This window comes from Pithys albifrons, chromosome 24, assembly GCF_047495875.1.
Source record: "Pithys albifrons albifrons isolate INPA30051 chromosome 24, PitAlb_v1, whole genome shotgun sequence".
Taxonomy (NCBI): Eukaryota; Metazoa; Chordata; class Aves; order Passeriformes; family Thamnophilidae; genus Pithys; species Pithys albifrons.
In genome coordinates, this window is record NC_092481.1 from 6,715,945 (window position 1) to 6,737,858 (window position 21,914).

General features: G+C 55.2%; 1 protein-coding gene across 3 annotated transcripts; it reads right to left on the bottom strand.

Moving 5' to 3' along the window:
* Positions 1-810: 810 nt before the first annotated feature.
* Positions 811-21,466, bottom strand: KPNA6 (karyopherin subunit alpha 6). Of its 3 annotated transcripts, none has more exons than XM_071576736.1 (14): positions 21,402-21,466; positions 12,558-12,760; positions 11,770-11,865; positions 10,245-10,344; positions 9,890-9,984; positions 8,784-8,915; positions 8,483-8,571; positions 7,542-7,641; positions 6,782-6,945; positions 5,765-5,843; positions 5,547-5,672; positions 4,879-5,006; positions 3,671-3,849; positions 811-2,169 (listed from the first exon to the last, which is right to left on the bottom strand). In XM_071576736.1, the coding sequence occupies exons 1-14, from the start codon at positions 21,403-21,405 to the stop codon at positions 1,985-1,987; spliced, it is 1,680 nt and encodes a 559-aa protein (XP_071432837.1). In that variant the 5' UTR covers positions 21,406-21,466; the 3' UTR covers positions 811-1,984. The 3 variants fall into 3 exon arrangements, with proteins under 3 accessions (XP_071432837.1, XP_071432836.1, XP_071432838.1); XM_071576735.1 differs by lacking the exon at positions 21,402-21,466 and adding an exon at positions 13,204-13,332; XM_071576737.1 differs by lacking the exon at positions 21,402-21,466 and adding an exon at positions 13,204-13,323 and having other exon boundaries at positions 12,651-12,760.
* Between the last annotated feature and the right edge of the window lie 448 nt (positions 21,467-21,914).

Consider the following 21,914-nt stretch of genomic DNA (forward strand, 5'->3'; position numbering starts at 1 on the left):
GGAATGGGAAAGAGGAGGAAAGGGAAGGAGGAGGGAAGGGAAGGGAAGGAGGAGGGAAACTGTGACCTACAGCTCCCAGCACACCCCTGGTGGGAAGAGGAAAAGGAGGAGGAAGACACGGAACTGCGGCCTACAGTTCCCGACATGCCCCGCGCCGCCATGGGGACTACAACTCCCAGCATCCCCCGGGGCCCGTGTCCCCAAAGGGCGGGGAGTCACCTCGGACGCCCCCGGGACCCCCATCCCGCACCCCCGGCCCCCCCATCCCACACTCCCAGGAGCCCCATCCCGCGCCCCCGGGACCCCCGTCCCGCGCCCCCGGCCCCCCGTTCCACACTCCCAGGAGCCCCATCCCGCACCCCCGAGACCCCCATCCCGCACCCCCGGCCCCCCATCCCACACTCCCAGGAGCCCCATCCCGCGCCCCCCGGGACCCCCGTCCCGCGCCCCCGGCCGCCCGTCCCGCGCCCCCGGGACCCCCATCCCGCACCCCCGGGACCCCCATCCCGCACCCTCAGCCCCCCCGTCCCGCGCCCCCGGCCCCCCGTCCCGCACCCCCGGGACCCCCAATCCGCACCCCCGGGACCCCCATCCCGGGACCCCCATCCCGCACCCTCAGCCCCCCCATCCCGCACCCTCAGCCCCCCCATCCCGCACTCCCGGCCCCCCATCCCGCACCCCCGGCCCTCCATCCCGCGCCCCCGGGACCCCCATCCCGCACCCTCCGCACCCTCAGCCCCCCCGTCCCGCACCCCCGGCCCCCCGTCCCGCACCCCCGGCCCCCCGTCCCGCACCATCCCGCACTCGGCGTGTTCTCCTCTGTTTAATGAGCTCGTGGCAATCGCGGCTGGCGGGCCCGGCCAGCGCAGCGCGCAGGGACAGGAGGAGCCCGCGGGTCTCCAGGGCGGTCCTGCCTCACAGGGCCGGCCTGTCCACAGCAATTCCATAGAGAGGTTTCTCTGGGGCCCAATTAGACAAATATCTACCTCTATATAATATAAAAAATACAGATATTTGCCCCCCCTTTTTTTTGAAGATGTACATCATCCAGCTGTGAGCAGGAGGGAAACCTGGAGCTGCTGGAGCTCCCACCACCACTGGCACCACCAACACCTTCCAAGCCAAGGCAGGAAAAACACCCCAGAACTCAGACCGTGTTCTCATGGAAAACAAAGTATTTCAAGTAGAGATGAAGGTGAGTCTCAGCATTTCAGAGCTCTGATGTCAGTCAGGACAAAGCAAACCAAACCTGTGCAAGGGCAGCTCTGCTTCCTGCTCTGAAAAATCCACCCCAGGGCCCATCTTTGGGCTCTTGTTGCCTTTTTTTTTGTTGTTGTTTTTCAATCCTTGGAAATACCACCAGCAGTTCTTCAAAAAAAAAAAAAGAAAACCAAACAAAATAAAGTCTACACAAAAGGGAAGCAGCAGAAGGAAAAAAAATCTTCCCAAGAGTGGGAGAACTTCCCGTTTTTCTGTCCGTTTTCCAGGGAACTCAGCCTGGGTTCACCAGGACTGTCCACTGAAGGAGGAAGGCCAGGGTTAGACTTTGCTCTTGGCCAATTAAGAGTCTTTATAATAAGAGTAACATGTGCAAAAAAAAAAAAAAAAGAAAAATTAAATAGATCAACCCACGTTTTCCAGAATCACCGTGTCAGAAACTCCCTCTGATCCACGTCCTCACCCAACCCAACGGAGCCTCCCGAGGGAAGAGCTGCATTTGGGAGGGACCACCCCAAAGAACAAGCCACCAGGAGGTGCCACCTGTCACCTCCGTGCCCCTCCTGCAGTACAGACACGTGTGCAGCAGCCAAAAGAAACAAGGATGAGAAGAATCCCCTTCTTTCCGCAAGGGCCGAGCGCTGTTTGTATTTGGTGTGAAGGAAGAAGAGTTTCCCAACTCAGGGTGTTGTTCAGCCTTCCCAGCAAGGACCAGCAGCTGCTTTTCCAGGAAGTTTGTGGTGTGTTTTATCCTCCCCAGGGCACGTTAGAGCTGGAAACCATCCATGGGGGCCTCGGGTTGCTGGAAGATGAATTGCTGCTGGTTCTCATCCACCTGGGGAGCCACGGCCGAGTCCTCCTCCACCCCAAAGTAGTGCTCGATCAGGTCAAAGGCCTTCTGGTAGATCTCCTGGTTCTCGTGGCTCTGCAGGAATTCTATCTTATCCAAACCTTGGAGGGGGAAGGATTGGAGTGTGAGGAAACAAAGAGGTCCTGGGGGTTTATCCTGAGGTTGATTCCCACTCCCGCCCTCCTCTCTCTGCCCTCCCTGGGGGAGGTTTGGGGTTGGGGGCAGCTCTGGCACCCCAATCCAGCTCATTCCAGAGCTGCTGGTGGATCTCAGCCCTGACAGGCAGCACTGGTGCCTCTCCACTGGCAGGACTGGCTCATACAGGTGTGGAGAATAAACCACATCCCAGTGAAATGAGAACAGCTGGCAGGGAGGAACTGGGGGGCTGCAGGGGGAATTGGGGGGCTGCAGGGGGGGAATTGGGGGCTGCAGGGGGGGGAATTGGGAGGCTGCAGGGGGGGAGTTTGGGGGCTGCAGGGGGGGGAATTGGGGGGCTGCAGGGGGGGAGTTTGGGGGCTGCAGGGGGGGGAATTGGGGGGCTGCAGGGGGGGGAATTTGGGGGCTGCAGGGGGGGGAATTTGGGGGGCTGCAGGGGGAGGAATTGGGGGGCTGCAGGAGGCAATTGGGGGGCTGCAGGGGGGGGAATGGGAGGGCTGCAGGGGGGGGAATGGGAGGGCTGCAGGGGGCGGATTGGGGGGTTGCAAGGGGGCAATTGGGGGGTTGCAGGGGGGGAATTGGGGGGCTGCAGGGGGGGAATTGGGGGGCTGCAAGGGGGGGAATTGGGGGGCTGCAGGGGGGGGAATTGGGGGGCTGCAGGGGGGGGAATTGGGGGGCTGCAGGGGGGGGGATTGGGGGGCTGCAGGGGGGGGGATTGGGGGGCTGCAGGGGGGGAATTGGGGGGCTGCAGGGGGGGGAATTGGGGGGCTGCAGGGGGGGGAATTGGGGGGCTGCAGGGGGGGGGATTGGGGGGTTGCAAGGGGGCGGGATTGGGGGGCTGCAAGGGGGCAATTAGGGAGCTGCAGGGAGGGGCAGGAGCAGGACCTGCAGGCTCCAGCTTTGGCTGCCCTAATTAAACCCACTGCTGCACATCCAAGCACAATAAACCCCCAAGAATTCCAGGAATTGTTCCTACAAGGAGAATGAGGACACAGAGGAACAGCCTGAGAGGGCAGAGCAGACACTGCCAGTGCACAGGGAGTTCCAGACTAAAATAGGAACTTGCTCCTCAAAGCACTGAGAGAGGACAAAAAAACCTTCCCCCACCACCTAATAAAGTTGCTCCAGGGAAAAGCAAAATCTCCCTGGATTTCCAGGGTTCAACTGGGTACAGACTGAGCAATTCCAAGCCCAGAATTGTCACTTTTAACTAGAAATGAGCTGAGCTGAGTAACCACTCCCAGCTTGGCCTCCAGGTCTTGGCAGGCTGGACCAGAACTCTGATAGTTTTCACTTTCAAGTATTTTCTCCTCACCCAACCACCAGCTTGAAAAGACTTTGGAACAAACACTGGCTAGTTTGAGATACACTAAACCCCTCCAAGAGTAGAGGAGCCACCAGGAGACCCCTCCAGTGCCCCCTGCAGTGCCCAAAGCCCCCACCTACCATAGGCCTCCTCGATCAGGCTGCAGTAGGGGTTGATCCCTGTCCCACTCTGGTTGGCTTCCTGCTCTCCCAGCCTCAGGATGTTCTCCAGCCCATTCAAGGCCACCAGAACAATCTTGGAGTCCATGACAGTCAGCAGGTCACACAGGGGCTTGATACAGCCCAAATTTACCAGGTACCTGGAGAGAGAGCAGCAGCAACACCAGTGGGTGTTCAGGGCTGGAAGCAGCAGCTCTGCTCCATTTGGAGGAGCAAAGGAAAGGAGTCAAACAATAACACATGAATTTAATTTAAAATATACATTTACTGCTCTGCAAGGTTAATTTTTATCCACTTATTTGCACCTGTATACACACCCCTCTTTTAAGAAAGCACCTTTTTTTAAGAAGGAGCTATTATGACCCTGAGATGAGCTCAGTTGGTTAAAACTTGGTTGTAACAATGCCAAGGTCAGGGGTTCAATCCCTGTGTGGGCCTTTGACTGAAGAGTTGGGCTCGATGATCCTTGTGGGTCCAGCTCAGAATAGTCTGGGATTCTGTGAATGGGTTGGGTTGGGAAGAACCTTAAAGCTCATCCAGTGCCACCCCCTGCCATGGACAGGGACACCTCAGTTGGTTAAAACTTGGTTGTAATGATGCCCAAGGTCAGGGGTTCAATCCCCAGGGTGGGCCATTGACTGAAGAGTTGGGCTCAATGGTCCTTGTGGGTCCCTCCCAACTCAGAACAGTCTGGAATTCTGTGATTCTTAACTGTTCAGTCTGTGAACCTTAAAGCTCATCCAGTGCCACTCCCTGCCATGGGCAGGGACACCTCAGTTGGTTAAAACTTGGGTGTAATGATGCCCAAGGTCAGGGGTTCAATCCCCAGGGTGGGCCACTGACTGAAGAGTTGAGCTCGATGGTCCTTGTGGGTCCCTCCCAGCTCAGAACAGTCTGGGGTTCTGTGATTCTATTTTGAAAATCCAGGTGCTGTTAAAATTAAGCCCACGTTGGAATTTAATTAGTCATCAAGTTTGGACATTCAGCCTTGTCTGCCCAGAGGGGGATGGAGAAAGCTTGGACTGGATTATCCTCACTCAGAATGAAGTCACAATGTCCAGCAGAGGAAATTCCCCAGCCCTGCCTGTCCCCGGTGCCCTCCAGAGGGCCCCCAAACCCCCAGCCAGGCCAAGCTCCCAGGATTCCAGCAGGAGGAGCCCCAGGGATACCTGATCTGCTCGGGGGTGCCCCCGGAGGTGGCGTTGGTGATGGCCCAGGCCGCCTCTTTCCTCGTGCGGAATTCGGCCTTCTGCAGGATCTCTATCAGCACCGGGAAGATGTTGGCGTCAATCACTGCCTGTGGACAGAGGGCAGGGCAGGGGGGCGTTGGCAGCAACATCCCTAAACGGCTTCCCAGCACCTGAAACAAACCCCCCTCTCTGTTTCCCAACACAGCAGAGCTTCCCAAGCTCCAGGAATTCCTCTGGTTTATTCCTCAGCTCAATCCTACTGACACCAGATATTCCAGAACCAGCAGGACAGACAATCCAATCCCTGCACTGCATCCATACTGTGGGAATGCTTTCAGCACTGATCTGCCTTCCCACAGAGCAGGAAAAGGATAATTAAAGCTCAGCCAGCTCCAGCTCTTCAAAGGGACTGGGAATGGAGAAGTCAGGGGGTGTATCTCTCTTTATTCCAACGATCCAACCTGTGGGAATCATTTCAGGCTGGTGCCATTACCAAGCTCTTTTTCAGCTGCTTTGGCAGATGGTTGGGAGCAGCAAATTTGCAAATTACTGCAGAATAAGGTGAACAAATCCAGGCTCTGAATGTCAGATAAGGAAAAAGCTGCAGACCCTTAATGCTGAGCTTGGGATCTGGGAGAGGAGAGTACCTGTATTTGTGCTCTGTTTCCTGCTGTGATGTTGGAAATAGTCCAGCAGGCCTCTTTCCTGATGGATTCCTTGGGACTGCTTAATAAATGAAGGAGACAAGGCAGGGCTGAGCAGTTTAGAATCACCTTTGGAGAGAGGAAGCACAAGTGAGATCCCCAGTGCCAGGTCTGGAGCTGAGGGGCACAGCATTCCCTGCAGGAAAGGCCTCTGCCCTCACCTGGGTCTGGATGTCGTCCCCTGTCACGATATTGCCAACGGCTCGCAGAGCTGGGGAGGCCACTTTGTAGTCGTTGTGCCTGAGGAAAACAGGGCAAGGACACAAGAAATCCATCAGAGCACTGGGATATCTGGATATTCTCTCCCCATTTATCCCCTCTGTATGACTTCCTTAGAATTCCAGCCCCTGCCATGTGGAAACACAAAGTAAGTTGATTTTATTGCCACAGAAAACAAACCTGCAATAGTTTGGTCCTTCACACCCCAACTCAGCCCTCTCTTTCACATGGATATCCATTTTCCACACAGATCATGGGAGAAGCCAAGCTGACTTTTACTGCCCAGTGTTCTCTGCTTTGCCTCATAACAAGGTTTCCATAAGCACAGGTGAAGTTTGAGAGCACACAACACTCTGCAGTCCTCCCTCCCTTCACACAAGTGTCAGTTTGACCTTTCCTTAATAAATTCCTCCTCATTCTCTGTGTAGTTTCCCCACTCTCATATGCTCCAATTTCAGAAATTTATAGGGAGGAGGTTTCTTTCATCAGTGAATTTGCAGTTTTTGGGACTGATGTTGAGACCAACACAGGTGTCTTTTCACAGTGTTGAGTATAACAAGAAAATACTCAGCAAACTACAGCTCTGAACTCCAGGGAATGTCTGTTCCTTCCCCACTCCAGGTTTGCTCTCCCTCTCTGCAGGTTCCTTTTCCCACACTTGGTAAAACCTGGTGGTTCCTGATCTCACTGTTCAGTGTGTCAGAATATCAGGTTTATCCTAACCCAGCTCCTTGTAATTGAAACACAAGTTGATGAATTTGCTTTCCTGCAGATCAGACTGGTGGTAAGTGTGGAAGAGCTTTGGGATGAGAAGTCAGAGCAGCTGCACAACCACAGCCATCAATTAATGGCAGAATTCCCTGTGCAGCTGGAAGTGGATCATGGAAAGAGGAGTCAGTCAGTGAGAGCCACCTCTCCAACAAGCTCAGGAGAGCTGAAGCAGCAGTTCAGGTACTCACATCAGCAGCTCCACCAGCCTCCTGCACACTCCTGAGTCCACCACTGCCTGGATCTTCTCATTGGGCCCATCAGACAGGTAGGACAGGGCCCAGCAGGCATCAGCCAGCAGGTCAGAGTCGCTGTTGAAGAGCAGCCGGGACAGCACGGGCAGGCAGGGGGACACCTGGAACCAGAGCCACCTCTGGGTCAGTCCCCTGGGCCACCACGGGGCACCCAGGGCCACCTGGGTCAGTCCCCCTGAGCCACCCAGGGGCACCCGCATCAGTCCCCTGGGCCACCAGGGGCACCCAGGGCCACCTGGGTCAGTCCCCTGGGCCACCACAGGGCTGTGCCACCTGAGTCAGTCCCCTGGGCCACCACGGGGCTGGGCTGCCTGGGTCAGTCCCCCTGAGCCACCCAGGGGCACCCGCATCAGTCCCCTGGGCCACCAGGGGCACCCAGGGCCACCTGGGTCAGTCCCCTGGGCCACCACAGGGCTGTGCCACCTGAGTCAGTCCCCTGGGCCACCAGGGGCACCCAGGGCCACCACGGACAAGGCTGTGCCACCTGGGTCAGTCCCCTGTGCCACCACTGGGTCAGTCCCCTGGGCCACAGGGGCACCCAGGGGCTGTGCCACCTGGGTCAGTCCCCCTGGCCACCTGGGTCACCCAGGGCCACCCAAGGCCACCATGGGGCTGTGCCACCTGGGTCAGTCCCCTGGGCCACCAGGGGGCACCCAGGGCCACCAGGGGGCTGTGCCAACAGGGCATTTCTTCTCACCTTATCAAATTCAGGTGGGGGGCTCTTCCCTCTGCACAGGTTTGACAAGGCCCAGACAGCATTTCGTGTCATGGTCAACCTGGTGGAGGTTGTGAGGAGCCTGAAAGGGAATTACCAGGAATTATAATCTTATGTGGAAGTCAAGGGAGTCAAAAGAATTAAAACCACTGGGACTTTAAGGAATTCAAAGCACTGTTGCACTGAGTGTAGCTCAAGCCTTGCTGCTTGTCCTCAACCAAAAGGAGAAGTGACTTGGGAATACAAACAGCTGTAATTCCCAACAGTGCCATGGGGCAGGAAGGCAATTTCCACTCTGGGAAAGCTGCAGGAGGAAGGGCACACCAGTCCAGGGCAGCTCCAAGTCCCAGTTCAGCCCAGACACTCCCAGTGCTCCCCAGAGACAGTGACATGAACTGCCCAGTCTGAGGGCTGAGAGGAAGATGGTGAGTCCTGTGGGGTGGGGGTCAGGCAGCCACCCCTGGGACAGGGCACTGGCACCAGGAAAGCAGCCAGCTGTGACACTGCCTCAGGTCTCCAGGGATGGAATGGAGATGAATCCCTTCCAGAGCTACGAGAGCCTGAGAGATGGCTCTGACTGTGGTGGGTGTGCAGGCTGAGGGAGGTGCTGTGAGAGACCTGCTCCTGCTCCGTCCCCTGGAATCCACACCCCAAGCAGAGAGCAGGACCTGAGGGACACCCTGGGACTGCAGAAGGAGCAGACCCTGCAGCAGCAGCCACTTCACCTGCAGAGGAGTGTGAGGGGCTGTGAGAAGGTGTGTGATCCACTGACTCCCACTCTGGCCTGCTCTGGGGGCTGATCTGGTGCCACGGTTTGACTCCCAGTGACCACCAGCAGAGGGAATCCACTGGCCCAGCCCCAGCACTGCTGCTGGGGTACAGGGGGGCTCCAGAACTGCCCTGCAGGGTTCATGGCTACTCACATTAACAAGGGAGGAAGGATGGCACAGTTAAGGACATAATCTCTGCACACAGAGCTGTCCCCAGCAATGTTCCCCAGGGCCCAGACAGCCTGCAAGGAAACAGCAACAGGTTTAGCACTCACAGCTCCTACAAGAGGAAGAACAAGGCACTGTGCTAAGAAAGACTTTCCCCCTAATTCCAGGCAAACAACACTTCCCTCTGAGGTCTGGAGCCAGTTGTGAGACACTGGCCACTCATTTTAAACATCTGTGCACCCCACTGTGGTTCTCCCCCCAGGCCCAGAGTCAGGAGGGTCCTCACCTGCTCCTGAACATCCTCAAAGTCCGAGTTCAGCAGCTCTATAAAGATGGGAACTGCCCCAGCCTCAATGACTATTTTTGTCTGTTGGGAAGTCCCTGATGCAATATTTGTCAGTGCCCAGGCAGCTTCAAACTGCAACAGCAAACAAGAGACAAAGGCAGCAATAAAACAAACCTGATTTACCAAAATCATTACATTTTGGCTGGAATTCTTCCAACTTCTGCCAAAGAGATTGTGAGGGAAAGGAGCACATCACAAGAGAACACCTCAAGAACCAAAGGATTTTATTTTCTTGAGCAACAGAAGAGCCACATCTGCTAAAAAGCTTCTCAGAGGCTGCAGCTGCTCAAGGGATGGGCAAGTGAAGATGTCACCACCAGTCAGACACATCATTTCACCTCTACAGCCAGAGAGGTGAACAGACACAGAGAGCACAAACACCAGAACACACACAGAGCACAAACACCAGAACACACACAGAGCACAAACACAAAGCAGGAAGTTTTCTACATTTCATCTGACACCCCAAAGACACCTCGAGTGAAGAGGAGCTGAGCAGCAACTCCCTGGTGTTGCCTCTCTCTGGTTTATACACAGATTTCCCCTCATCACTTCTGGAAATGCAGCCCCAGCAGTCAAACTCGGATCAGATTCCAGGTATGGAAGATCTTTAACCCCTCCAGAGCAACCAGACTTCTTACCAAGCTGGAAGGACTCTCAAGAAGCCTCTCTGTCCATCCCTCTGCCCTGGCAGGACCAGCACTGCCCAACCCACTTCTAACAGACTCTTGTGGAGGGTTTTCCTCACCCAGTTCCTCCCTGCATGTTCATCCCACGGCTCCACCAGCTCCCAGGAGCTGTCAGACACAGCAGGATCAAACTCCCTCCTGCTGCAGCTGAACTGGGTTATTTTTGCCAGCATTCTTCTGAGAATTTAATTTAGAACAATTTATAATTCCCCCTTCTTTTGCCCAAGCATTACAGGCTACCTTTGTCTTCTCCTTTAGATCACATAACCTGCATTTTTTGGGTTCAAACCCCCTGACAGCACCTGTGGTTCACTTTGCTAAGCAGCTCCAGGGCATGGAGAATTCATAACACAATACCTGTAGTGTGCAATTTTCACTTCTTTTCAGGAATTCCACAAATCTCTCCACCACTCCCTGAGTGTTTATCACTTCATCTATTGGAGGATTTGGCTCTGGAAGAGCAAAGAAGTGTCAAAACAGTGGATGGGCCTCATGTAGAGTAACAGGCATGAAGGGTTAATTTAATTATCTTAAGTTGGACTGAATTTAGGACAGATCTGTACAATTCATACAACTGTCAATCATTAGCAATAATACAGTAAATTACCACATGTCTGGTTTATGGATTCCTTTCCCCAAAGGAAGTTTCTGTACAGCAACACAGGCACAACCTCTTGCAAAAGACAGGCTGTGTTAGATGAGTTATTTTTACCTTTGGAGAGTAATTTCCTGAATTTCTGAGTGGTTGCCAGCTGTAGGTCAGGGTCATCTGAGAAAAGCATCTCCACCATCTCTCCTGTGATCAATCCCTCCTGAAAAGAGGCAGAGGAGACAGAAAAATGGTTCAGTTTTGGACTAAGATATTTAAGGCATCACACAGGACATCCTGCCACGATCTGTGCTCAGACAGAGACCCAAAGATCCCCAATCTGAGCCAAAGATCCCCCATCTGAGCCAAAGATCCCCCATCTGAGCCAAAGATCCCCCATCTGAGGCAAAGATCCCCCATCTGAGCCAAAGATCCCCCATCTGAGCCAAAGATCCCCCATCTGAGCCAAAGATCCCCCATCTGAGGCAAAGATCCCAAATCTGAGCCAAAGATCCCAAATCTGAGCCAAAGATCCCCCATTTGAGCCAAAGATCCCCCATCTGAGCCAAAGATCCCCCATCTGAGCCAAAGATCCCCCATCTGAGCCAAAGATCCCCCATCTGAGCCAAAGATCCCCCATCTGAGGCAAAGATCCCCCATCTGAGGCAAAGATCCCCAATCTGAGATCCCAGCACACCATTTACTTTCTTGCAATGCTGTTGGGAGGAATGGGTTAAGTGGAAGGCTCTGGAGGAGGATTCTGGCCATGCTCCAGTGACCTTGCAGCTGGAAAGAGCCCGTGATAATCCAGAGTGAAAAGCAGGGTGGGGATGCCCTGGCAGGGATGGAGCTGTACAAGGCTCAGGGCTCCACTGCTGCCCCTCCCACTGGGAATATATTCCCTTTTTTTGCATTCCAGCCAAGGCTTTGTGGCTGTTCCAGCTGCACAACTCACACCAGTGTTCCCAAAAGTCAGAAAACAAAACCACTGACATTTGTCAGTCCCATGAAATCCCAGAATCCCCACATGGTTTGGGTTGGAAAGGACCTTAAAGATGATCCAGTCCCACCTCCTGCCATGGGCAGGGACACCTTTCACTATCCCAGGCTGCTCCAACCTGGCCTTGGACACTCCCAGGGATACAGAGGCAGCCACAGCTCCTGTGCCAGGAGGAATCTTCCCCCATATCCCACCTAATCCTGTCCCCTTCTCAGTTTCAGTCCAATCCAACCAATGGATTTGAAAGGACCAACTGTTTGAAGCCTCTTTGCTGGAAGGGGCTCCCAAAAAGCCCCCTTGGAAGTGTTTCCATTGCAGACAAGGAGGGGAATTCTTTCCTCACCCCATCCCAGGCTGGGTCTGCACTTCCAGCCCTGCACCAAGGGCTGGGGAAGCAGAACTGGGTACCTGTGACTGGTGATTCCCAAGCCATTCCCACGGCACTGGGTGGAATTCAGGGGCTGTGCAAGGATTTACCCCCTGGAAATCGCCCTGCAATGTCCTTAACCTGATGGAAAGCCAGGCTGGCTGGGACAATTCCAGGGATCCAGGGGCAGCCACAGCTGCTCTGGGCACCTGTGCCAGGGCCTGCCCACCCCCAAAGCACTGACTGTGAGGGCCCAGCTGGAACAAGGACAGGCACCTTACCCCACATGTGGTGGAACTAACGTAGGAATCCACAAGGAGACTGTCAAACATGGAGTCATCCTCACTGATCAACTCCACATTCCTCCTTTTAAAGAGCTGGTGAGGAACAAAGCACAGCAATTGTCATTGGAAAGCAGTGATGGGCAGGCTCCACAGCAAGACATTCTTGTTCCTCAACCAGGTTTGCTTCAGCTAAGGCTGAAGGTAGAAAAGGTCATTAATAACAGCTCTGCACTCCCAGGACTGGTCTGGCACACAAAGCCAACACTAAAACAGGCCAAGTCTTGCCCTCAGATATGCAAACACCCAAGTCACCCAGGCACTGGTACAGGCAGTGCAGAGTTTGATCTGACAAGTCAGGGAAACTGGGCAAAAGGCAGCTTGGAGGTGTTGGAGGTGATGCTCTAACAGAGCAAACAGTCCCACACACATCACCTTGGGCTTTCATACACCTCCAAGCCAAAAAAAACCATCTCAGAGTTAGTTAAGAAATATTTTCATTTGCTCATACACCTCCAAGCCAAAAAAAAATACATCTCAGAGTTAAGAAATACTTTTTCACTTGCTCTTCCTGTTTCTCAAGGAAATAACCCCATTAATTAATTGAAAAACCCACACACCACCAAAAGAACACCACCACCTTTAACACCAAGGATCTGTGAACTAAAAACCTCCAGTCCCCCAAGGAAAAAGTGCTTGGAAAGCTCTTGATGTGAGCTGGGTACAAAGAAAAAGAGAAAAGCAAGGGCTGAGTTAGAACAGGAAAAATAAGAGGACTGCCAACAAACCTTAATGCACAGATCCTTGAAGGTTCCAGTTAGGCAGCAGCACAGTCGGGGCTGTGTTAGGGCTGTGCACAACCTACTCAGGGTGACAGTTACCTGTTGCTCTCGTTTCTGTTTGCGCAGCTGAATTCCTTCCTCTTCCCTTCTCCGCCTCATCTCCTCGGGGTTCAGGGCTTTGTTCTTGTAGCTCTTCATTCGATAGTTTTCTGGGCAGAGAAAGCAGAGAGAGGATTCTGCCTCAGGGCCACTCTCTGCTGCCCTGCCCACATGTCCCACCCACACTGGACACCTTCATTTTCAGAGTGCAAAACTGAACTCAACTTCTGCTGAAACCCAAAGTCACTTCCCTGAATCCTCAGGGCACAAACCACTCCTGGTTTTGCCCCTGCCAGAGGTTCCCTGCAAGGCAAACCCCAAGAGAACCAAGGCCTGGATTTGATAGGCACAATAACCCCTTGGAGCAGCAGAGCTGGCCATGAGTTCAGCCCACCAGGCACTGCCTCAATCCCTGACCTCTTCACTCTGCTGTTTCACAGCAGTTCCAGCTGGATTCCCCAGGGCTGCCTGAAGTGCCACCCCACTCCCTGGCACAGCCAAAGGGTGGCACTCAGGGCCAAGCAGCACCCCAAGGATGGAAGGATGGCCATACCTCCCTGCATCCAGCTGCAAACCACTGCTCTGAGCATGGCAACTCCTGCTGAATCAACCCACACACTCCTGTTTCTGACACAGATTATCTGCCTTTCTGGGGCAGGAAGGAACCAGAGCACAGCTGACCCTGGGCAGTCACTCCTCCAGAGCTCCCATGGGCACTGATATCTCTGTTTTCTCCCCACTGCCAAGGGAAGTGTTTTGGGAAAGGTTTATCTGCTCATCCCACGGCTCACAGAAAGCTTCTGACTTATCAGCTGCCTCCAGCCACTCTGGAGCCCTTCCAAGATCAAGTGGAGAAGCTTCAGACCTGAAAACCCAGAGCCAAGCCCAGGGAAGACACTCACAACACACAAACACCCAACGTTTCATTGCTATGGAAAAACAACGGGGGAAATGTAACAAAACACTTCCAGTTCTATCCCAAGAACAGCTAAAACGACACCAAACAAGAAGCAAATCTGGAGGCTTTAGGGGTGTTTGTGGCTGTACAGGAGCAAGTTGTCACCCAGACATAGATTCTAACTCAGAAGATGGGTTTAACCACCTGTTAAGTGTTGTAGGCTGTGTAATTATCCCCCCAGTGCTGGTGGCTCAGGCAGCCACACAGGAGAGCAAGAGTTCAATCCTTAATTCTGAAAACAACTTAAGAGTCTTAATCCTCCTTTTGGAAAGTGAAGACTCCAATTAAAAGGTGGATTTTAAGAAAAGGAGGAGGAAAGAGTGAGGATACAGAGGATTACCAGGCAGTCATGAACAGCCAAGGGACACATGACAGTTCAGGGGCCTCCCAACTGTCCCAGCCCCACCGAGCTCTGTGACCCCAGGGCTGGGAACAGGCTCAGAACCCTCAGGAACATCCTTGTCCTTTAAGGCTTTCCCTTTTTTCATCCCAGTTATCCTGCAGGGAAATCCCACAGATGCAACAAGCCCTGCAGGGGGATTTTCACACTTCCTGGCACAAAGTTTCCCATTTTCCCTCCCACACAATTATCTCTGCAGTGATTCCCACTGGCCTTTCCCAGTCCATGATCTGTGTCAGGATGAATGGCAGGAGGGTGCTGAGCTGGGACACTGCACCCCATTCCCATGGCAAGGGATGGATGTGGGAAAGGCAGGATTGGGAATTGCAGGATTGGGACCTCACAGTGGGATCAGTCACTGCAGGAAGCACAAACTCCAGTAGGGCCAGACAGGAGAGATCAGCCATCCCATGGCAGAGGATGGATGTGGGAAAGGCAGGATTGGGAATTGCAGGATTGGGACCTCACAGTGGGCTCAGTCACTGCAGGAAGCACAAACTCCATCAGGCCCAGACTGGAGGAATAAACCAGCAGGAATAAACCAGCAGGAATAAACCAGCAGGAATAAACCAGCAGGAATAAACCATCCCATGGCAAGGGATGGATGTGGGAAATGCAGGATTGGGACCTCAGAGTGGGATCAGTCACTGCAGGAAGAACAAATTCCAGTTGGCCCAGACAGGAGAAATAAACCAGCAGGGATCAACCAGCAGGGATCAACCAGCAGGGATCAGCCATCCCATGCCAAGGGATGGATGTGGGAAAGGCAGGATTGGGAATTGCAGGATTGGGACCTCCCAGTGGGCTCAGTCACTGCAGGAAGCACAAATTCCAGTGGGTCCTGACAGGAGGAATAAACCAACAGGAATAAACCAGCAGGGATCAGCCAGCAGGGATCAGCCAGCAGGAATCAGCCAGCAGGGATCAGCCAGCAGGGATCAGCCAGCAGGATGCCAGGCATGGATAAATCCTGTACTTGCAGTGTGTCAGTACAAACCACCCAGTTCATCTGCAAGTCAGGCTTTGTGTTAATTATAAATCAAATTCTACCAGTGGGAACCCACCAAACCCACTAAGCCAGGCTATGGAGAGCCTGGGCTGGCAGGAATGGGGATGCAATCCTGATAAACTGAGGGATGAGAAGGTATTTACCACTTAAAAGAAAGGAAAAACAGTGGGAAAGGCTGACTGAAGGCAGAGCAGAGCACTCAAATCCTGTGTGAATCCAACAGAAACTGAAGCAGCTCAGCCCAAACCAATTCCAGAGCCAAGACTGGAACAGCTTCTTGGCATTCCTGGATCAGGAATCCAACTCTGCCTCTTCTCTGCATGACAAGCATTTGCTCCAAACATTTCATTCAGCTGCTGAACAAACCCTGAGCTGAGTCACTGCAGGGGCTTTGCTGCTGAGTCAGAGAAAGGCCAGGCCAGAACTCCCTGCCAGACCCGACACGGCTCTTGGGGAGCCAGAACAGCCTTTCCAGAGGGCACATTCCCAAGGTGTCCATCCATAGGGTTGCAGGAGAGAATCACAGAATGGATAGGGTTGGAAAAGACCTCAGAGATCAGCAAGTCCAACCCTTGATCCAACCCCACTGTGATCACCAGCCCAGGGCACGGAGTGCCCTGGGCTGGTGATCACAGTAGGGTTGGATCAAGACATGGTTGGATCAAGACATGGTGGATTCTCCCAGTGGGGTTGGATCAAGACATGGTGGATTCTCCCAGTGGGGTTGGATCAAGACATGGTTGGATCAAGACATGGTGGATTCTCCCAGTGGGGTTGGATCAAGACATGGTTGGATCAAGACATGGTGGATTCTCCCAGTGGGGTTGGATCAAGACATGGTTGGATCAAGACATGGTGGATTCTCCCAGTGGGGTTGGATCAAGACATGGTGGATTCTCCCAGTGGGGTTGGATCAAGACATGGTGGATTCTCCCAGTGGGGTTGGATCAAGACATGGTGGATTCTCACTCAGTGCCACATCCCTGGGTTTCTCCATGTCAAACACTTCCTTGGAATTCCAGAGGGTCTCCCTGCTGGTTCACACAGTTCCCATTTCTAGAGGATTCTCTTCTAGAAAAAGTGTCCACCACGACCTTATCCCACCCCTTGAATTGAAGCTACAGACAGACTAAATAACCTGTACTACTAAAATACAAATTAAGTTGGTTGTAATAAATCCATAGAAGTATTTCAATTATTTGTACATATTGTATAAAAACACAGCTCTGAACTGCTGCCAGAAATTAGCCAAATTCTAATTGCCAGAAATTAGTCAAAACCAGATCCTTTTATTGTCACTTGGATAGTTTGGAAGTGAATTAATAGGAAAAATAAAAGGGAAAAAAATCACTTTGAAGAAAAAAAGAAAATGAAGCTGAACAGGAGAACTACACAAGAAATCCTGTCAAATAATCAGCAGCTCAGGGCTCTTCCTCCAGCCCTGGAGTTCCACCAGCTGCCCTCAAACCCTGCACAAGTGGCCAAATTCTGTCCTGCTCTCACTGCTCAGGCCTGTTTGGCACCTTTGTTCTGCTCCTCAGTGTTCTCAAGGGGGTTATTTGAGTCTTTACCATGACCCAGAGCCTGTCCCTGTGTCCCTGTCCCTGTGTCCCTGTGTCCCTGGGTCCCTGTCCCCCTGTGTCCCTGTCCCTGGGTCCCTGTCCCCCTGTGTCCCTCTCCCTGTCCCCCTGTGTCCCTCTCCCTGTCCCCCTGTGTCCCTCTCCCTGGGTCCCTGTCCCCCTGTGCCCCTGTCCCCCTGTGCCCCTGTCCCCCTGTGCCCCTGGGTCCCTGTCCCCCTGGGTCCCTGTCCCCCTGGGTCCCTGTCCCCCTGGGTCCCTGTCCCCCTGGGTCCCTGTGTCCCTGTGTCCCTCTCCCTGGGTCCCTGTCCCCCTGTGCCCCTGTCCCCCTGTGCCCCTGTCCCCCTGTGCCCCTGTCCCCCTGTGCCCCTGTCCCCCTGTGCCCCTGTCCCCCTGTGCCCCTGTCCCCCTGTCCCCCTGGGTCCCTGTCCCCCTGTGCCCCTGTCCCCCTGTGCCCCTGTCCCCCTGTGCCCCTGTGTCCCTGGGTCCCTGTCCCCCTGTGTCCCTGGGTCCCTGTCCCCCTGTGTCCCTGGGTCCCTGGGTCCCTGTCCCTCGGTCCCCGTGTCCCTGTCCCCGTCCCCAGGGCCGGGCTGTCCCGGTAAATCCTCCCCCCCCAGCTCTTTGGCTCTCCCTCCTCCCGGTCCCGCTCCCAGCGCCAGGGCTGTGACGTCACGGCTGGAATGTGCAGGCCTGGCAGGGGAAGGGACGGCCCAAAATCCTCTCTGGGGAACCAACAGTCCCTTTGGGATGTCTGTGCCCTGCTGGGACAGAACCCATGGAATCCCCAGCCCAGCTCCCAGCACAGCAATGTCAACGCTGCCTCCTCTGATTTCATCTTTTCACCCCAAAACTCCCAGGTCTGGGGGGTCTAAACCCTCCTCAGTCTGATTTATGTCCTGTGAGACATCCAGGATTCCTTAAGGGTGGAATGATCAGGCACAAAGTGTCACCTGAGAGTCCTTTGGAACCGCCCCTAAAACTGGGATTAACTTGGACTGGGATCAACTCAAACTCAACCCTCAAGAGCTGCAGGTTGGAAACAACCAGAAACTGTCAGAGACAACAGAAAATTCCAATAAATCCATCCTGTCCAAAGGGTGCTGGGCCTCAGAAACAAACAGGACTGTGGGATTGGCCAAGCAGATTTAGCTGGACCTCTCCAGCCCCAAAGCCTGGAGGGATCAGGACCCCCCAAAGCCTGGAGGGATCAGGGCCCCCCAAAGCCTGGAGGGATCAGGGCCCCCCAAAGCCTGGAGGGATCAGGGCCCCCCAAAGCCTGGAGGGATCAGGGGCCCCCAAAGCCTGGAGGGATCAGGGGCCCCCCAAAGCCTGGAGGGATCAGGGGCCCCCCAAAGCCTGGAGGGATCAGGGGCCCCCCAAAGCCTGGAGGGATCAGGACCCCCCAAAGCCAGCAGGGATCAGGGCCTGGAAAGCCTGGAGGGATCAGGGGCCCCCCAAAGCCTGCAGGGATCAGGACCCCCCAAAGCCTGCAGGGATCAGGACCCCCCAAAGCCTGCAGGGATCAGGACCCCCCAAAGCCTGCAGGGATCAGGACCCCCCAAAGCCTGCAGGGATCAGGACCCCCCAAAGCCTGCAGGGATCAGGACCCCCCAAAGCCTGCAGGGATCAGGACCCCCCAAAGCCTGCAGGGATCAGGACCCCCCAAAGCCTGCAGGGATCAGGACCCCCCAAAGCCTGCAGGGATCAGGACCCCCCAAAGCCTGCAGGGATCAGGACCCCCCAAAGCCTGCAGGGATCAGGACCCCCCAAAGCCTGCAGGGATCAGGACCCCCCAAAGCCTGCAGGGATCAGGACCCCCCAAAGCCTGCAGGGATCAGGACCCCCCAAAGCCTGCAGGGATCAGGACCCCCCAAAGCCTGCAGGGATCAGGACCCCCCAAAGCCTGCAGGGATCAGGACCCCCCCAAAGCCTGCAGGGATCAGGACCCCCCAAAGCCTGGAGGGACCAGGACCCCCCAAAGCCTGCAGGGATCAGGACCCCCCCAAAGCCTGGAGGGATCAGGACCCCCCCAAGGCCTGGAGGGATCAGGACCCCCCCCAAGGCCTGGAGGGATCAGGACCCCCCAAAGCCTGCAGGGATCAGGAGCCCCCCAAAGCCTGCAGGGATCAGGAGCCCCCCAAAGCCTGCAGGGATCAGGGCCCCCAAAGCCTGCAGGGATCAGGACCCCCCCAAGGCCTGGAGGGATCAGGACCCCCCAAAGCCTGCAGGGATCAGGACCCCCCCAAGCCTGGAGGGATCAGGACCCCCCCAAAGCCTGGAGGGATCAGGGCCCCCCAAGCCTGGAGGGATCAGGACCCCCCAAAGCCTGCAGGGATCAGGACCCCCCAAAGCCTGCAGGGATCAGGACCCCCCAAAGCCTGCAGGGATCAGGACCCCCCAAAGCCTGCAGGGATCAGGGCCCCCCAAAGCCTGCAGGGATCAGGGCCCCCCAAAGCCTGCAGGGATCAGGACCCCCCAAAGCCTGCAGGGATCAGGGCCCCCAAAGCCTGCAGGGATCAGGACCCCCCCAAGGCCTGGAGGGATCAGGACTTTCACTCTTGCACGACTTTAATGACCAAACTCTCCCCCTGACAAAGTTCATGTTTGCTCTCCTGAACACAAACAGAGCCAAGCAGCCAATTAACTGTTAAACTCATCAGCCACAGGGGTTTTATTAAGAACTGGGCATTACACACTTCTCCATGGCTTAGGTAGCACCATAAGGACAATTAAAGATGTAATTTGCATGGCAGATGGAGACAGAACTGAGGAGAACCTCCAACAATACCCCAACTGCTGATGGAAATTCCAGCACCCTCCCAGAGACTGTCACTGACTCCTGGGATGTCCCAGGAGGGAAGATCTTTGGGATGCCACCCCAAAGGGAATTCTAAAGTTTCACAGAATTCCAGAATGGATTGGGTGGAAGGGACTTTAAAACCCATCTCGTTCCAGCCTGTTGAACAGGGACACTTCCCACTATCCCAGCCTGGCCTTGGACACTTCCAGGGGGATGGAACAGCCCCAACTTCCCTGCCCGACCTGTGCCAAAGCCTTCCCACCCTCCCAGGGAGGAATTCCTTCCCAACAGCCCAACCAAACCCTCTCTGGGTCAATTAAAACTCATTAAGCCTCTGAAACAATCCTGGTTAAAAGAAAGCATGGCAGGGAAAAGGGATAAAACCTCAATCCTTCCTTCCAGGGGATCCTCACTCTGCTCTAAGGAGAGCAGGGCTGCTCCAGGCTGGGCTTTTCCTCCCTCCCACCCAAACCCTGAGCCCTCCAAAGAAACCACCTCTGCCCCCCCGAGCAGTTCAGGGACACCAAAACAGACCCTGATGGTGCCAAAGCACCTTTTGGGCAGTTCAGGGACACCAAAACAGACCCTGATGGTGCCAAAGCACCTTTTGGGCAGTTCAGGGACACCAAAACAGACCCCTGATGGTGCCAAAGCACCTTTTGAGCAGTTCAGGGACACCAAAACAAACCCCTGATGGTCTCACAGCACCTTTTGGGCAGTTCAGGGACACCAAAACAAACCCCTGATGGTCTCACAGCACCTTTTGGGCAGTTCAGGGACACCAAAACAGACCCTGATGGTCTCAAAGCACCTTTTGGGCAGTTCAGGGACACCAAAACAGACCCTGATGGTCTCAAAGCACCTTTTGGGCAGTTCAGGGACACCAAAACAGACCCTGATGGTGCCAAAGCACCTTTTGGGCAGTTCAGGGACACCAAAACAGACCCTGATGGTGCCAAAGCACCTTTTGAGCAGTTCAGGGACACCAAAACAGACCCTGATGGTCTCAAAGCACCTTTTGGGCAGTTCAGGGACACCAAAACAGACCCTGCTGGTGTTAAAGCACCTTCTGAAGGGCAACACTCAGCTGTGATTTATTTCAGACCTTCCTGCAGCCTCTGGGAACCTTCGGGTGTGTTTATTTATTGGGGCTGTTTATAAAGGTGGGAACAAACTCCTCCCTCCCTCCCTGCACTGCCCGTGGTGACAGCGGGGCTTTGTTTGATGGCACCAGAGAGCCCTGCTGGGTTATCAGAACCATGAGGAGGTTACCTGAGCCTCTGAACTCCTGCGAATTAAATTAAACAGAGCAGAGCTCAGCAGACACAGAGCCCTGGATGGAGGTTCAGCCTCTCGAGGGGTTTGATCTCGGGGGATGGAGCAGAACAGCCCCAAAATACCCCAAAATACCCCAAACCCGGAGCATTTCAGCACCACAGCCCCAAAACCGGAGTATTAAAGTCCTGACATCCAAACCCGGGGCATTTCAGCACTAAACTCCCAAAATTAAAATACTAAAGCCTTGACATCCCAAACCCGGGCTATTTCAGCACCAAAGCCCCAAAATCAGAGTATTTCAGCCCTGACACTCCAACCCGGGGGTGTTTCAGCACTAAACTCCCCAAATCAGAACATTAAAGCCCTGACACCCCACACAGGGGCTATTTCAGCCCTGACCCCCCAACCCGGGGGTGTTTCAGCACTAAACCCCCTCAGAGCTCCCGCCCCACCCCGGAGCGCCCCAAAGTCGCTGTTGGCGCTGCCCAGAGCGGTAAGACCCCTGCCCCGTGCCCGGCCCCCCACCGAACCCCCCGGGGGTGACTCAGCGCCCGCCGCCCTCAGCCCGGGCAGCCGGTGAGGGGCGCGGGCGGCGCCGGCGCGAGGCGGGCGGGCTGTGCGCGCTGCCCGGCCCTCAGGTGAGCCCCCCGGGTGTGTCCCCTCCCTCCGGCCGTGCCCGGAGCCCCCGCGGTCGCTGCCGAAGCCCCCCATGCCCCTCTGTCCCCTCACCCATCGCGGCGGCTCCGGCGGCGGCTCCGCTGGCGGCGGCCACAATATGGCGGCGGCGGGCGGGACGCGGGTCGGACGGCGGCCGCGAGGGGACACACCTGTGCGCGCGGAGCGGGGCGGGGCGGGGCGCGACCGCGGGCGCCCCCAGCGGGCGGGGCCGGAACTGCGGGGGGAGCGCAGGGGCACTCGTGTCGTGACACTCGTGTCGTGGCACTCGTGTCCCATTACCTGTCACTCGTGTCGTGACACTCGTGTCCCGTCACCTGTCACTCGTGTCGTGGCACTCGTGTCGTGACACTCGTGTCCCATTACCTGTCACTCGTGTCGTGGCACTCGTGTCCCATTACCTGTCACTCGTGTCATGGCACTCGTGTCCCATCACCTGTCACTCATGTCGTGGCACTCGTGTCGTGGCACTCATGTGGCACTTGTGTTCCATCACCTGTCATTCGTGTCATGTCACTTGTTCCCCATCACCTGTCATTCATGTCATGTCACTTCGTGCTGTGTCAC

Bases quoted from the DNA above. Each gene is read 5' to 3' on its own strand.
- KPNA6 (XM_071576735.1), bottom strand. From the start codon at position 13,240: ATGCTCAGAGCAGTGGTTTGCAGCTGGATGCAGGGAG. The intron at 11,866-12,557 runs GTTTGTTGGCAG...GTTCCTCACCAG, and splicing joins TCAAGGATCTGTGCATTAAG to CTCTTTAAAAGGAGGAATGT. The intron at 9,985-10,244 runs GTAAAAATAACT...TTGCTCTTCCAG, and splicing joins CAGGAAATTACTCTCCAAAG to AGCCAAATCCTCCAATAGAT.